This window comes from Lipomyces doorenjongii (genome assembly GCF_038497915.1).
Source record: "Lipomyces doorenjongii strain NRRL Y-27504 unplaced genomic scaffold V1508scaffold_2, whole genome shotgun sequence".
NCBI classification, from domain to species: domain Eukaryota; kingdom Fungi; phylum Ascomycota; class Lipomycetes; order Lipomycetales; family Lipomycetaceae; genus Lipomyces; species Lipomyces doorenjongii.
In genome coordinates, this window is record NW_027118069.1 from 113232 (window position 1) to 129017 (window position 15786).

General features: G+C 46.2%; 7 protein-coding genes across 7 annotated transcripts; 4 read left to right on the top strand and 3 right to left on the bottom strand.

Annotated features, from left to right (window-relative positions):
* The first annotated feature begins 84 nt into the window (after nt 1-84).
* On the top strand, nt 85-697 carry V1508DRAFT_363509 (uncharacterized protein). Its single transcript, XM_066937271.1, has 2 exons — nt 85-340; nt 411-697. Exons 1-2 carry the CDS (start codon nt 128-130, stop codon nt 546-548), a joined length of 351 nt encoding a protein of 116 aa, XP_066798710.1. The 5' UTR covers nt 85-127; the 3' UTR covers nt 549-697.
* A 425-nt stretch (nt 698-1122) lies between these two features.
* V1508DRAFT_347896 (mitochondrial carrier domain-containing protein) lies at nt 1123-2115 on the bottom strand (the record flags this gene model as incomplete). The annotated part of the gene is made up of 3 exons (XM_066936708.1): nt 1123-1910; nt 1962-2001; nt 2068-2115. The coding sequence occupies 3 exons, from the start codon at nt 2113-2115 to the stop codon at nt 1123-1125; spliced, it is 876 nt and encodes a 291-aa protein (XP_066798711.1).
* Nucleotides 2116-2533: 418 nt separating this feature from the next.
* V1508DRAFT_408482 (AMMECR1 domain-containing protein) lies at nt 2534-3882 on the top strand. Its single transcript, XM_066939012.1, has 3 exons — nt 2534-3023; nt 3081-3143; nt 3204-3882. Exons 1-3 carry the CDS (start codon nt 2698-2700, stop codon nt 3496-3498), a joined length of 684 nt encoding a protein of 227 aa, XP_066798712.1. The 5' UTR covers nt 2534-2697; the 3' UTR covers nt 3499-3882.
* Nucleotides 3883-4811: 929 nt separating this feature from the next.
* On the top strand, nt 4812-5636 carry V1508DRAFT_394532 (uncharacterized protein; the record flags this gene model as incomplete). Its single annotated transcript, XM_066938009.1, has 1 exon — nt 4812-5636. One exon carries the CDS (start codon nt 4812-4814, stop codon nt 5634-5636), a length of 825 nt encoding a protein of 274 aa, XP_066798713.1.
* Nucleotides 5637-5879: 243 nt separating this feature from the next.
* Nucleotides 5880-8292, bottom strand: V1508DRAFT_408488 (ribonuclease H-like domain-containing protein; the record flags this gene model as incomplete). Its single annotated transcript, XM_066939013.1, has 4 exons — nt 7710-8292; nt 7596-7658; nt 7304-7515; nt 5880-7251 (listed from the first exon to the last, which is right to left on the bottom strand). Coding segments are annotated over exons 1-4 (1804 nt in total), but the record flags the coding sequence as incomplete, so codon positions are not given.
* On the top strand, nt 8074-9334 carry V1508DRAFT_408495 (uncharacterized protein). Its single transcript, XM_066939014.1, has 4 exons — nt 8074-8438; nt 8525-8544; nt 8602-8652; nt 8718-9334. Exons 1-4 carry the CDS (start codon nt 8348-8350, stop codon nt 8862-8864), a joined length of 309 nt encoding a protein of 102 aa, XP_066798715.1. The 5' UTR covers nt 8074-8347; the 3' UTR covers nt 8865-9334.
* On the bottom strand, nt 9281-15385 carry V1508DRAFT_408498 (nuclear protein 96-domain-containing protein). Its single transcript, XM_066939015.1, has 5 exons — nt 15081-15385; nt 14939-15025; nt 11382-14881; nt 9959-11326; nt 9281-9893 (listed from the first exon to the last, which is right to left on the bottom strand). Exons 1-5 carry the CDS (start codon nt 15229-15231, stop codon nt 9468-9470), a joined length of 5532 nt encoding a protein of 1843 aa, XP_066798716.1. The 5' UTR covers nt 15232-15385; the 3' UTR covers nt 9281-9467.
* Between the last annotated feature and the right edge of the window lie 401 nt (nt 15386-15786).

Consider the following 15786-nt stretch of genomic DNA (forward strand, 5'->3'; position numbering starts at 1 on the left):
ATGAATTGTCCCGGGTAAGCCCATTGAAACTCTAATTCATAGTCGACCACGAAAATCATTCACTTCCTACAGGTCATCAAAGGATAAGTCCAGTTACATTCTCGTCAACTGACCCCACACGTCAACAATGATTCCATTCACGTCTCTACGGCCAACACTATCTGCGGGATTATCTCTCATTACCTTATTTACACCTTCAGCAACTTCGCTACTGCAGAAGAGTATAGCACAAGTTGGACTATTACGGAAGAAGTCTACCTCGACCAAGAAATACAAGATGAAGTCACACAAGGGTGCAGCTGCGCGATGGCATAAGACGAAATCTGGACACTTCAAGCATGTATGTAGTTATGGAGATAATTTTGTGGGTTCATCGCTTTGAGAACTCTCATCTAATTGAAAGATGACAGGGCCCAATTGGTGTTAATCACGGCAACAGCAATTGGAGCAGCCGCATTTTAGCACGCACTAACAGAGGAGGATATGCTTTAAGTAGAGGAGAAGGAAATCATATTGGTCGGATAAAGAAGTTGATGCCATACGCTTAAGTCCCGCAGAATGTAGGAGTTCGTACCAATTGGACGAGATATTTGATTGCCAACACAGTTTATGTATTATCGTGTGAAATAAATATGCGGTATCCTGTTGTGTAATACATATATACCGCTGATTCAAAGACGAAAATTGGGGAAGAGAACGCTCGAAGTGGATATTTTCGTTCCGACGAATCGATCGGGCCGTAACAGACTTCAGACTGAAGTCCAACTAATTAATACCCATTTACTTGCACCATTATAGTCTTTGATAGAGCGGACTCATCCAACGCTTAGCGCCAATGCGAATCAAATTACTTCGCATTTTTAACGCAGCGCTAGATGAGCATTGTAAAGAAAATCACTTCCGTCCTACCTCGCTGCTCGCTGGTGTTCATATTGTCTAAGTCATTCTTATTAACTCACGCACGTATCACCGATGACTAAGCGCGAGTTACTCCGCATATTTTTAAATGTCAAGGTTAAACATACTTCTATAAACCACCGTCTCACCTAGTCATCTACCTAATCATACAGATCCATAACCAACGCATCCGATACGCAATATAATCGTAAGTAATTCCACAATTTAACCCAACAGTCGCATAGTCAATTCAACACTGGCAAACGTGCCAGCACTGCAAGGCGTAGCTCGCAACAACGTCGGAACCAATCCTTTCCAAAAACCAGCAACACCGCTTGTTCGCCAGGTCCTTCTCGCGGCGTCAATAGCTCCCTTGTACAAACTCTCTTTGCCAAATTTGTCGCTCTGAACCTGACTCTTCACGACATCCAAAGGATAGGACCCGAGCCAGAGAACCTCGCCTGCAAGAGCGCCACAGCCAGCTACCTTCCACGCTGGGATTTCGTCGCGCTTGACTTTGCCGTACTTCTGCAACTCCTGCATCAAGAATTCGAATGTCAAAAACCAGAGGCCATATGCCTGCGCCTCACGGAGCAGAGTGACACCTTGTCCCCGAAATATTCCCTTCAATCCTTGATTGGCGTAAATTTTCTTGATTGCATCAATTGGACCAGAGTACCGTCGGTTATCATGTTTTTGCGTCTGCAATAAAATACGCAACTGCTCGACCGGTCCAGCCACAGGACTATTAGCTATTCCTGCAATTGCTCCGGCAAGATAGTATTGTGGAAGTGTGAGTTGACTTCTGTCGCTCTTTCTCAGAAGAAACCGTCTCGCTTCGTGAAACGCGTAGAACTGAACCGATACGCAAACGCCAACACCAACCAGTGGCGATGCAGTGCCTTTGTAAAATGCGAGTGGGCCTTCTGCCGCAAGAGTCTTTCGAAATGCCTCTAGTGGAGTGCTGAATTGGCCGGTTTGGAGACGGACTTTCACTAAATCGAAAGGCTGGCCTAGTAATCATTAGAAGATAGCTATTGGTTAAATGTGAGTAAAAGACGCACCGATAAGAACTTGAACCGCACCACCGACGAATCCTGCGGTCTGTAATTTCATAGTCATAAGTTAGTTGAACGAACTGGCCCCACATGACCATGCCGAAACACTCACAGTATCCTTCACTTTGCGAGAGAAAGAAGTATCAATTGAATCAGCCATTGCTAGTCCTTCCTGAACACACTGTCGAGTGAGGAATTGATTGACAGTGGGCTGCTGGCAAGCGGATTGATTGCGGTGACAAATATTCGCTATCCGCAAGTCAAAACTTTCGATTACCTCACCAGCGATTGCGCAATCGCGTCATTACCCCTGCGGATTCAGTAGGTATCCACCAATATATATCAACGCGCTGGATTTGTTTGGGCTCAACACGAAAGTTATCGTGAGATAGAATTCACAAACATAGCATATATTTCTGTAAGTAATAATAATTTGCTTCGCAATTTGGTATTGTACATACGAAATGACAGGAGAAATAAATAGCGTTTAGATAAGTTCTGTTACGATACTAGTCTGGAGCTAATTACGCCCTGGGTAACCGCACATACGACAATTATTTAAAGCCCTAGATGTAACCAAAATGGCTGTGGACTTACTTCCCAACTGCCGGCTGCGTTAAATCTGCCACGCTGTCGCTGCCGTTTGCAACTGTCTTCTAGCTTAACTGAGCATCTGCAGCAACTCGACTGGCTTCGGATCTGCCATTGCAACTTCGATACTGAGTCATAATATAAAGTAGCAATGGCATCCAAAGCACAGTGCGCATTCTGCTTCGACGTTCTTGTCGCCCATTTCGAGGATCGTTCGTCTCTGCCGCTTGTGTCGTTCGAGAAGCCTGAATCAGCTGCGATCTCTGAACTGACCAGCTCGTCCTCGTCTTCCGTGTCTTCAGTTGACACAGGAAGCTTTTCCAAAGTTACTTTGGCGAATCACAAGAGCCACAGTAGCTATCCTTTATTTGTGACGTGGAACGTCGTGGTGCGTGGCCAGCCGAGATTGCGTGGATGTATAGGCACTTTTGAACCGCAGCCTTTGGAAAGAGGATTAAGAACTTATGCCCGGACTGCGTCTGTGTATACTGGCTGTTTCTGTTAAATGCTTGTGCGCTAATATTAGAGGTTTAGGGCTTTCGATGATACGCGCTTCAATCCGATCTTGGCAAAGGAGCTGCCGTCCTTGGAGTGCGGGTAGGTACTATGTCAGTAAATCAGATCCCGATCTTATGAAAGTGCTTACGTGAAAACTAGGGTTTCTCTATTAACGGACTTTGAAGAAGCCAGTGGCCCGTTGGATTGGGAGTGGGGAGTCCACGGTATTAGAATCTCGTTTACTATCAGTGGACGGCGATACTCAGCAACTTACCTTCCTGATGTGCCACCTGAGCATTTCGATTCCAAAGAGCAGACGGTGGAAAGTCTTGTCCATAAAGCGGGCTTTAGCGGAGCATCGTGGCGTACATTGCCCATCAAGCTTGTGCGATACAAGAGCTCCAAAACTTCTCTTTCTTACGCCGAGTATGTGGCAATGAAGAAGAGAGTTTGAAGGTCGGCTTTGCATACTTAGAATGTTTAGCTTTGCATTGTGAATAATTGAGATTCGGCGTCTTGCTTGTTGTTGCTCGCGGTGTTTTCGGAGTTACTGGTTATCGGCTGGTAATTATGGTGGCCAACTCAGCCTTGAATGTATTACGATATGCATGAATCTATTAGACATTTAGATTCTAGAGTTTGAGTGTAACGGGTATTTTTGGCTCTCGGCGTGCAACATGCTAGCTACGTAATGTTCTCTAGATAGTAGAAGCCAATGATCTGCAACCCATGATTTTCCACATACGTCGTAGTCCAGAAATTCTGTGTATTAAGTCGATAGCTCCCCATCAATAATGAGCACTTAGTCGAAAGGTCGGATATCAGTCCGACGCGGAATCACGACGGGAAGAGAGCGGTGATGAGATAAACCCTCAGCTGCATACAGTTATGGTAGACATCGACAACGGTCGGTCACATTCCAGAAAAAAAAGTTGCAAATGTTATAAGCCATTAATACCGAAACTCTGTCAGCTCAAGGTCCCAAAAAACTGTTATGTGATATTATGGGTGTTATAACAGTCAATAGAACGTGTTTGAGCATGGGCAAATGCTATTGCATGGTACCGACTTTAATGTGGGACTCACTATTGCAGATCTTTTTCCTTATGGTGAGTAGAGTATCCAGGGAATCGAAGCGTTGTCATACACTGATGCAGCTCGTTTGCAGCTTTGAGCTCTGCGCTGCGGCGCACACGAGTTATTCAATGCTGCAGTAGGACACAGATAGACGTTCGTAAGCTGTCATCTGACTGACTTCCATACTGTATATTAAGTGTTCTCATTCTAATTCCCCCGCAGCAATCAAGCAACAGTAAGATGTTTCACCACTCCGACGAATATCTATTGGTTGATTTTGTGTTCAAGAAATGAACTGGCTTTTGTGCTGCTTCTCTGCGGCTGGTTCTTGACCTTGGGACGCAGGCTTAATCAGCAGCGGCGCTGTGGCGACTGTGCCGTCGACGTCACGCGGAGCTGCATTTGTGCTATCCTCGGTACACATGTGACATGAGGCATATATGTGGCTTGGTTATGCACTTGCATGCTGCTTACATTACAAGACCTCTGGTTGGCTGAAATTCCGGGATGGACCACGCACTAGCCAACGGCAGACTCCTTCAATGCCGGGATATTCGGTGCCACCACACTGTTCCACACGCTCCGCTTTGAACTGCGGTTTTAATTATAACTCGACACCTTTCTTGCTATTCAGCTTACACCGAACTTGCAACACGTTGAAGAACCATATACACACGCCATATCTTACAAATGGCTTCAGTACGGTACTCGTCGAGTTCACTCTGTGCAAAGGCAGTTCCGCTTGGCCGACTGTCGTTTCGCCGATACCTTCAGACCCTGCCGCAGTCGACCGTCGTGGTCCCCCACTTTGATCCTTCGAGCCTCTCCAAGTCCAGCAAGAAGAAGACCAATATTAGCAATGCTGGTACAGCATCGAACCAGGGCGATGGTTTACTATGGCGCAGGCATGGTCTCGGTGGATTAAAATCAGACGTCCCAGAATCAGACTTCCTAGAGTCTATTTTCGATTCGGAGAACCCGCCATCCAAGGCCGAACTTGAGAAGGTTCTCAACGAGACGAAAAAGACGACCTCGTCACCTGCGCCTACTGGGCAAAAGGCCAGCTCATCACTGGCTGCCACCCCTGCTCTTGAACGGACCCAAAAGCTGATCAATGTCACTCCTACTCCAGCATCGGCGACGAGAGCTAGCCCCCCCGCGGAGAAGTCTTATCGCAAATTTAAGCCTCTCAAGGCTGCGATGACTCTTACTCCTGCGGCCGTTGCTCACATCAAGCAGCTTCTTAACATGCCTGATCCCAAGTTAATACGGGTTGGCGTTCGCAACCGAGGATGCTCTGGTCTTCAATATCACCTGGAGTACGTGGATAATCCAGGAAAGTTTGACGAAGAGGTCGTCCAAGATGGCGTTAGGGTTCTTATTGACTCAAAAGCTCTTTTCAGCATCATCGGGAGCGAGATGGATTGGGTTGATGATAGACTCAGTAACAGATTCGTGTTCCACAATCCTAACATTAAGGGCGAGTGCGGTTGTGGAGAATCATTCATGGTTTAGATTAATTATCGCGCGCAAGTGTTTCCATGATGTTACACCGGTTGGTTAGAAACGGGCTTGACAGATAAGTACATAGTATGGCTCGGTATAGTTTGTAGCGCGTTGAGATGGATTTCGATTTATGCATTATCAAGGGTTTTATATTAGTTTGTATATGGCTATTAAGCTCTCGGAGTTATCGGTTATATTCTATTTGGCTTTGTTCTTTATGTATAATCCTTTTTCAATCAGTGGCTCATATGACGGAAGATTTTAAATCATTAGTATTCAATTTACATGATGATTTTGGTAGTCGTGTAAGAGTCAATACAATCACAACTCTGTGTCGACTGCTGTACACTATTAGAAATATCTAATGCAAATCTTTCACAGTTTATCGCAAAGCTATCATACTCAGCTTACTTGCTGTTCGTTGTCAAAAATACTGCCCCAGAATTGTGATTTCGCAGTTATGACCTGTGAAGACGAATAGAAAAGTTCCTCAGCCAACGCGGTCCTCTTGCGAGCAATTTCCTCATTTTCTTTCGGACCTGCCTTGTCACTTTTCTGATTTGCAGCCACAATTTGCCCCACATCAGTTTCCGGCTCACTCGTACTCGTGATGTCTCTAACCGCGTCAACCTTTGTAACACTGGGATCATTATCGACGATAATCTTCAACAACTCATCAACATTCTCTTTAACTGCCTCGCTAATGTTCTTGCCAATGATACCTAGCACTCCAGGCACATTGACAGGCTTAGATTTTAATATGCCGAAAATGGCACGATTCGGCAACACGTAGTTCAAACTGTCATCGTAACTCCTAGCCATGTTATCCCGCCATTGAGTTATTGCTTTTAACATTGGCATTGTTTCCTCTGTCACTGCCCATTTCTCGGATAACGATTTCCAACCGCTGAGGCCGGAGCCGTATTCTTGGTCATATTGCACGCGCTCGTACTTCTGCATGCATTCCTTCCGCGAGCTGGCTAGCACGGATTCCAACTTGTCGGCGCCAGACGCAAGTAGCTTATTGCGCAATTTGTCGTAAATATTCAGCAAGAAGTGCGTATCAGAGCGAGCATAGTCCAGCATCGCCTGCGGTAACGGTCGAATTCGCCAGTCAGCCAACTGGTACTCCTTCGACGCCTTGAACGAACAGAATATATCCAACAAATATCCAAGACTTTTGCCTTCTAGATTCAACACCTTGGCTGCATGATATGTGTCGAATAAACCAACCACGTATAGTCCAAAATCGCGCTGCAGCCAAATAATATCGGAATTGGCACCATGGAAAACCTTAATAATTTTGGGGTTCGTGAACACGTCATTCAGCAGCTCTAATTCACTGCGAAGGACGAGCGTGTCAACCAGGTAATCTTGCGAGCGGGTGCTAATCTGCATTAGACAAACGAATCCGATGTATGACCGGCTATCATGGTGTTCCAAGTCAACCGCTATCTCGGTCTCATTCCTGAGACCCTTCAGCATTGCGTAAAATTTTTCAGGTGTATCAACCCAAGTAACCGCCGTGTTCTCAAACGGCATCGGATCAAGTGGCTTGCATGGCTTCTTCATCGATTTGGCGAACTTGGCATGTTCAATCTCATACTGATACGGATTACGATAACTAGCAATTTAGTAACCACCACGGCATATCCAAAAACATAAACAGTACGTACTATGGCTGACCGTTATCCTTGGGATACTCCATCTGCAACGACTCCTCAAGTGATTTCATTGCATTCGGTTTCTTCGTCAGCAGCGGTCTAAATGGGGAGACATCGTAATTGTCGGGTTTTGTCTCAAAACTGAGTTGTGGACGGGCAACGTTAGCATTCGCAATAGTGGGGTCCAGCTTGCCTCGTTTCCGTTTTAGTGTGTGTAATGGCGGCTGCAAAATGTTCGTCAGGCCTTATCCAATGCCGTAGGTAATAGAAATTGAAAGTAATATTCCGTATAATAAAGACGTACCGTATTAGATGCGAGTACAGCAGCGTGACTCTTCTGATTCGTGAACATATCCAAGTATGTATCCTATCATTCATCATGAGCAGATTCGCCAAAATGACCTTGAAATTTTCATACCGTCTTCTCGAACAACGTATCATTTACGTCTCCAACCTTATTCCACTTCTCAACCAACTCGTCTACACTCTTAATCTCGCTTTGGCCTCCCACAGCTTTGAGTAAAACATTCGTCAATCCCAGCAACCGGCTCGAACACCTTTCGATCGCATCGGTAACATCAGGCGCGGCAGTCCTGTAATACGTGAGATCTTGAGATGATAATTTCGAAGCCGCATGTGTCATCTTGAGAACTGCGGAAAGGACACTAGTATTATAAGCTTCGAGTTCTGGATCGCTTGTTGAGCGGGACATTGGCGATGTTGATGACATTTTATCTCCTTTTGACACCAGTGACGACTTGTCTGTAAATCTTTGCGCAGTATTTTGTAATATATCTCTATACTGGTATCGAGTACCACACACCCATGTGTACGTCCACTATAACTATGAAGGAGTACGTTAAATGACCTGTTATCCAGATGCACTCGGTCTTGAAATTTTCGGCCGACAAATTTTATTTTCTCCCAATGACTCGCTGCTAAAGTCACGTTAACTTACAAACTTACCGTTAAGTTACGAGCCACTTGCTACGGCACTACCTATCTCACGGCCAAATTAATTATTCTGTAACTGTTTTACCAGAGAGGATATAGTTGATGGGAAATCTGATGTCCGCAAGTTTCGCCCCCGAGTGTAACAAGGCGAAGGCTAAGTACGACGAGTGTTTTAACGAGTGGTATAGCGAGAGTAAGTTCTCAATCCCAGATGGAATTCAATGAAATTGATTTTAAAATATGCCTTTCCCATGTTACATGCTAACAGACACATTCTAGAATTTTTGAAGGGAAAGGGGGTAGGTTTGTCTGAACTAGCGCGCGAAGTATCTTCTTGTTCCAACATTGCCGTTTAGGTGTATAATGAGTGCGAGGATTTATGGGAAGAATATAAAGAATGCTTGGGTGTATGCCACTCGATCGAAAATAACGCTTGGATCTGGATAATGGAGTTGCTGATGCATTGTCATAGAAAGCCTTAACGACCAGAGGGATCCACAACATGCTGGACAAGTCACGAGAAGATGCGCCATTCGAAGTTGGAGGCCGAACAAAGGAAGAATTAGAAGAATTACAAACCCAGGAAGTCAGCGGATCAAGCGGTACGGTAAAGAAATAGACACGCATGGGTGGATGGTCCGCAATTTTGCGACCGTCGGCTCTCCAGTTTGGTTCCAAGTGTTCGACATGTCTGGTCGCTTTGGACAGATCTCTTCATCACCTGTACATAGCAAATCATCTCATTGACCTTGTAGTATATATATATTTTGCTTATGCACACATAATTATTGCCCTCGACTAGGTTTTATCATCGCTACGAAAGACGTCACTTACTATGCTGAATGATTTCGGCCACTGGTTTAGAACTTAGAACCAACTACTTCAAATGCATTCACAGTGCAAATGAAACACAAGTGTATACGGCTACATTCCTTTTTCCACAAGTAAGATTACAATCCGCAGCATAAGAGGCGTCAAGAACACATAATGCCACAAGAATACATACAAATGGCATTAGAGGAACACAACTAGAAGTGGAGGGCGTAAACATACACATAGCATTACTAACTAAATTCGAGTAAGTACAAGCAATCGAATAATCACGTAAATGCATACATAAACATTTAACATAAATACATATAATTGTACATCTGACATACTTCTATCATTATCTCATCAGAATAGAATCTTATAATACACAAGTTAGCGTACTCGATCAATCTTAAACGTCGACGCCGACAATTCTCGCCATTTCTTGTACGGCCACCATGCTAGTAAATCCCAGCGACGAGTAGTCAATCAATCTCAAACTACTACGTAGTCGTTCCAATGAATCCTCCAGATTTACTCCTTGCACAGGTAATCCTCGAATCTCCTTGGGCCACCACAAATCCACGTTTTCATCCTTAGTAGTCTTCACTACATTGATATAGTCGAGATATACTTGCCCACCGATCTTCCAGTTCGAGATACCCGTTACGTCTTTGAAGCGACAGAGGAGAGTCAATAAATCGTCCAAGGATTCGGAAATCACAGCTTTGGGACCCACGGTGCGAATGATCACTGAATGCGCCGCGTTCCAATCCGACGCGTCAAGGAGGAACTGCGCTTCTTTCACTGATTCATGACTATACCGAGCATGTAGAGCCTATAAATTGGTTAACAATAGAACAAATCTATTGAGCTTATTTTTATTCTATTGTCCAAGCTTACCTTAGCGGTCAAAATCATAACCTTAGGGATACGCAAGACATTCAGCAAATATTCCTCATCCTCAGCAACTTTCTGAATATCTGGCACGTGTCGGTTAAGAAATTCCTGAACAGATTGACGAGCAATGACAGGATCTTCCATATGAAGTAGTACGAACAGGGCGTCTTTCCATCGTCCAGCGCTCTCCAGTTGCCACGCAAAATCGGCACTCAGTTCGTCACCGGCGGCTAGTAACTCAGCATCAACGTCTCGAATCCGCTTCACCCGAACGAAAATATTAAACAATTGCCACGAAACAGCAAAATTGAGTGGCAACGGCGAAATATTCGTCGGCAAAACTGCAAGAGAAAGCGGATATGAAGGATCGGCGTAAAGCTTTAGCAATTCATACAAAATGTCGCGCTTACTATTATCCACAGCAGATTCAGCCTCCACATACCCCGGAATAGGCGACTGCACATCTGTGAGGTTCTCAAACGCCATCTGGTACTTCTTCACAGCCTTTTCTATATTATCCTCCTCGTAGACTTCGTACCAAAGCCTGAGACCGAAAGCACGTCTCCAATCCAAGCCTTTGGAAACACAGATCTCAGGCACTTTGTCTAGCGAAAATCCTCCCACAGAGCTTTTTGCCAATGAGGTATTCCCTGACAGTAGCTCGTAGACTTTGCGGATAGATGTTGGAATCTCCGAAAGAACGTTCTTGGTGACCCAATCGTTGATTTGATTCTTAATATCTCGTCGGAAATCAGCATCGCCCCCAATCAATGGGAGTAGCGTCGCAAGATGCAGGTCCTTATCTTTTACAGCTTCGATGCACGCCTCCTCAATCTGGTGACCAGATAGCAAAGTGAAAACTGTCTCTTCACGAGGCAGGCTGCTGAGATCGTTTGCAACATCCTTCTCGACCAAGTTCTCAAACAATGCCGACAATCTTGCCTTCCTTAGAAGTTCGACGGCAATTTTAGAGTCAGCCTCGGGATTCAAAGATTCCATATCCAAAGGCGGGTCATCAAACAAAATACTGGCTAATTTCCAAACATCAATCAGAGTCTGATCTGCGTTTGTAGAAAACAAATAGAAATCCAGAATCTTGCCGAAGGACAAGCCAGGATTTGGTTTGAATAAGGGCAACTCTCCATCCCGCAATACGACAGTAGAATTGCTTAAATACACACTAAGAAAATCAAAGCTTGAATGGGAATGGGAATTGGAATTCGAATCAAGAATAAAGTTATCCAATCTCTTTGTGAAAAGTCTGTTGCCCGAACTCGTGAAAATCCTACCATCTGCTGAAAATTTGGCAACCGTTCCTGAGCGAGGAACTACAATGTCCCGATCAGACTTCTGACCAGAACCGCGGTCGAACTAATGATCCGTTAGTTTCAGAAACACTGCTCAATATCTATGTAGAGTTACTCACAAAGCTATCACCGCCAAATAACTCAGCATCAAGATCCGCAAATGTGAACTTGTAGTCTTCCAGACGAGAAGACTGCTCAGTGCATGCCATAAGCTCTTTCTTCTCAGCATCAACAGCAGCCCACATACTTCTTCCTATTCGTGCAAACTTCAACTGTTCAAGCCAACTTCGCCCAATCGGTACATCAATCAAGCTTTCCATAGTCTCTTCTCCCTCGTATTGTTCCAGGGCTCTCGAATCTTCAATACTAACAACTTCGTCATCCATCATCGAGTGCAACCGGTGGGCCTCTTCATCATCATACAACTCCTTATCTTCATCCGAAATGATCTCGTCGTCTTCACTATACACTTGACTGGCAGAGATATCGTCAATCATTGGAGACTTTATAACCTCTCCACTCTGGAATGTACCTCTTGTCGCTAAAAAAGACTTGCTGCGCAGAGGAGTGTCGTCTGGCTTAAAGTCGTAAGACGATTCGATGTTCCAATCACCAGGTAACTTTGCACGACCAGAATCATACTCAGTGGATGACATCGAAAGGTCTTGCATGTGTTGAGGAGTCTGCTTGACAGGCGAAATCTCATCGGTCTTCATTGGAGAGTAATTATAGCCTTGTGACTGAGATTGCGCGAAACGAAAAGTTGGAAACGTCTGTGAAGCAACAACTGCTTGCGGAAGCAGCTTGACCGGCTCTGCAGGAGCATCGTACTCATCCTCGTCGTCGACTAAACCCCAGATACTAAAATGTTCGATGCTGAAAACCCAAGTTCCGGAATCGGCAATGTATGTAATGAACTGTGTATCCTTCATTTTCCTTAGACGTTCAATATGAACGGGGACCAGCGGATGATCGACTTCTGTGATAGGCTGCTTCGTATCCTTTGCAACAGGGTAGCACTTCTCCAGGGTAATTGTAGCAGGGACATTTAAGCCCTTTCCTTGTTCCGGCTTAATTGAATCATCGGGATAGACAGTGCACGTTTTTGGCCCGAACAAAACTAACTGTCCGGGGATCTGCTCAGGATGCGCAAATGCTGATAAATCCACCGGTCGATTGAAGGAAACTTCGCCATAACCCTTTCTTCCAACCTTGTAATTGGCCACACTTTCGAGCTCTTTCAAGCTCATCTTACGCAAAACTGAGGCACTAGGCGAACTCCAGTATCCGTCGTCTTCAATAACAGGGCTAGATCCAGAAGCAGTTCCGAGAACACTCGAATTGTGAACTGTTGCAGGTGGGTTAGGCTTTGGTTTCTCTGTACTTAGGCTCGCTGGTTTTGGAGTGGATGGAGGTTCTGCAGGAGAGGTCGCAGAATTTGAAATAGAACTTTTCAGGGTCGTTGAAGTCGCAGTCGTCGGGAAAGATGCCGTTGACTTTTCTTTCGTCTCCGTCGTATCGGAAAATGCAACACGCTTCTCTTGATACTTTGGAGTCGCCTCATGATACTTGGTCATGTCGGCACCACCAGACAGAATATCGGCTTCTGTAACCTTGCGATCAATAACGAGCTTGCGAATATCATTTCTAGGACTGAAAGCATCTGAAGACAAGATAGCTTTGTCGGCAAGACCATCGAATAGCAGACTTCGACTAGAGCTCAAAGTTGATGCCGGAGCAGTAGAACCTCCAGACACAGACCTAGTTACTGCTGGTTTAGGTCGAGGACTAGACGGCGGGCGTGGAGACAGTTTGTACGTAGGCAGCATCGCCGGTTTCTTCTTCTGAGCTGAAGATGACGAGATCGGAGTAGCGATAGGCCCGGGCGATGATGTCACTGGCTGATTGGAGTAATTAAACAGAGGGTTTGAACCAAATGGATTCTGATCAATCGACGCCTGGAGAGGAGCTTGTTGAGCACCTACTCCACCCATCTGTGAATTCCCAAAGAGTGGACCGGGCTGCGGTTGAGTATTGCCACCAAATAATGAAGCACCAGTTTGAGTGCCAAATCCGCCAGTTGTCGCTGTATTTCCACCAAACAAGGACGTGCCGGTATTCTGCATCTGGTTGTTGCCGAATAGGCTAGCTTGAGGCTTCGCACCGAACAATCCTCCACTCGGTGCACTGGATTGCTGACTCGCGCCAACGTTTCCAAACAATCCAGCACCGCTACCGGTGGCATTATTCGTGGTACTGAATAGAGACGTGCCTGTCTGCGGTGCAGAGGGGGCAAATAAACCACCACCTGTGGCTGGCTGTTGAGTCTGAGTCTGACCGAAACCACCACCAAATAGTGGCTTGTTCTGTTGATTCTGCTGCTGACCAAACAGGGAAGGAGTAGTTCCCGTCGTGGTGTTAGACGCTGTTCCAAAACCGGTGCCAAACGTTGGCTTATTCTGCGCATTGGCAGTTCCACCAAAAGCACTATATGCAGGCGGCTGACTAGTCGTTGTATTACTGTTCATACCGAATCCGCCAAATGTCGACGCCCCTGTAGTAGCCGGCTGGCCAAAAGTCGACGTGGTAGTGGTATTTGCAGTAGTACCGAAAAGACCAGTTCCAACATTTGCCGTGTTGCTTCCAAATGCTGGAGTGGTCGTGCCGAATGCTGGGGCACTAGTAGTTGCAGTGTTAGTGCTTCCGAAGCCACCAAAACCAGTTCCAAAAGCCGGCTTGTTCTGGGTGGCGTTAGCTTGCCCAAATGCGCTAGTACCTGCAAATGCATTTGTATTAGCCTGACCAAAAGCAGGAGTACTGTTCGAGCCAAAGCCTGCGGAGTTGGAAGTATTACCGAAGAGACCGGTGCCAGTATTGTTGGACGTGGTTGTGGACCCGAACAGGCCCCCAGAAGCGGGCTTCTGGCCAAATAACCCTCCAGATGTATTGCTAGTATTTGAGCCAAATGCACTGGTCGATGATCCGAACGTACTGGGCTGGCCTGCAGTGCTGCCAAACAATCCCGTGCCACCCGTCGACGTGGTCGGCTGACCGAATGTATTTGTTTGACCGAACGTACCAGTACCGAATCCTGTAGGTTTACCAAACGCACCAGCGCCACTAGCATTTCCGTATCGTCGACCTTGGGCATAGTCCTGCTCTCTCAGCTCTTCAAATGAGAACTTCTGATAGGCAGGCATACATGAGATACTTTGGAACGCATTGGTAACGTTACTTGACGCCTCCTTCTCTTGGACAGGCTCAAAAGGGACTGTAGTTCCCTGATTTGTTGTACCAATGGATGCTCCAAAGCCACTGCCAAATCCAGTATTCGTCGCGCCGGTGGTCGAGCCGGTATTCGTGTTCGAGCCGAACCCACCAAATGCGGAAGCAGGCTTTACAGCAGACCCGAACAACCCTGTACCCGTGGATGCTGTATTTGCTTGACCAAAGGGACTAGTATTTGCCGCTGCGTTATTGGTTGAGCCAAAAGCGCCACCGGAACCGAAAGGTGAGGTCGTGCTTTGCGTTGTGTTGGAGCCGCCGAAGAGACCACCACTGCCACCGAATCCAGTCGAAGAAGAGCCGAAAGTAGGCCGACTGGTATTTCCAAATCCACCTAACTTCGATTAGCAAGCCTACCCCAATTCTGAACGGCGGATCAGCAGTTACTCACCAAATCCAGATGACTGATTCGCGTTCTGACCAAACACCCCAGTACCACTAGTGTTCGTACTTCCAAATCCGCTGGATTGACCAAAAGCTGCCAACATCAATTAGATACATAAATTTCAGTGATGTCTCTCCATATCACGTACGAGAGGTAGAGGATGTAGCCGTATTCGAGCCAAATGCGGGAGTCGTAGAAGTCGCTGAGGAGCCAAACAGCGAGGATGTATTGTTGTTCGCGTTATTTGCACCGAAGCCACCAAACGCGGAACCAGTACCACTTGATTGGCCGAACATCATCAACTACGATACGTTCACCTGAAGCCTTCAAGGGATAGTTTTCAAATCCGTAGCGCTGAGATTGCCACAGTAATAGTGTGGAGGGGACACAAAAATCTACCCAGAGCATAGTCAAATGCCAGAGCCCTAACCCCTCCAAACACGCTATGTGTTCTCGCGTTTATGCAAGCACGTAAATGACTAAATAATGCTGCGCTTGGGATTGCAAATGTGCCGAACATCATCTCGAGAAGGGCAGGCAGTTAACTGCGGCTGCGGACGAAGGAACGAACGCGACGCGTCTTAATTTTAGATGATCGAAGATACCAGACATTATTTACGACGCGACAGCACCGTCTCTTTCCGGCCTACAAATTTGCCAACACCTCATTAGTCACCTCGGACCGGTTCAGATATAGCTAGCAAGATCTCCCTGCTCCTTCGACAACCAGACGAGACTCGATGAAGAGCTCCCGTCCGAGGCAAGGCTCGCGTCTGTCGAACACGCGGTATGCATCCAGCTTGAACCGCAATGGCAGAGGTGGATCCCGTTTCCGGAACAATGGTGGTGGGCAC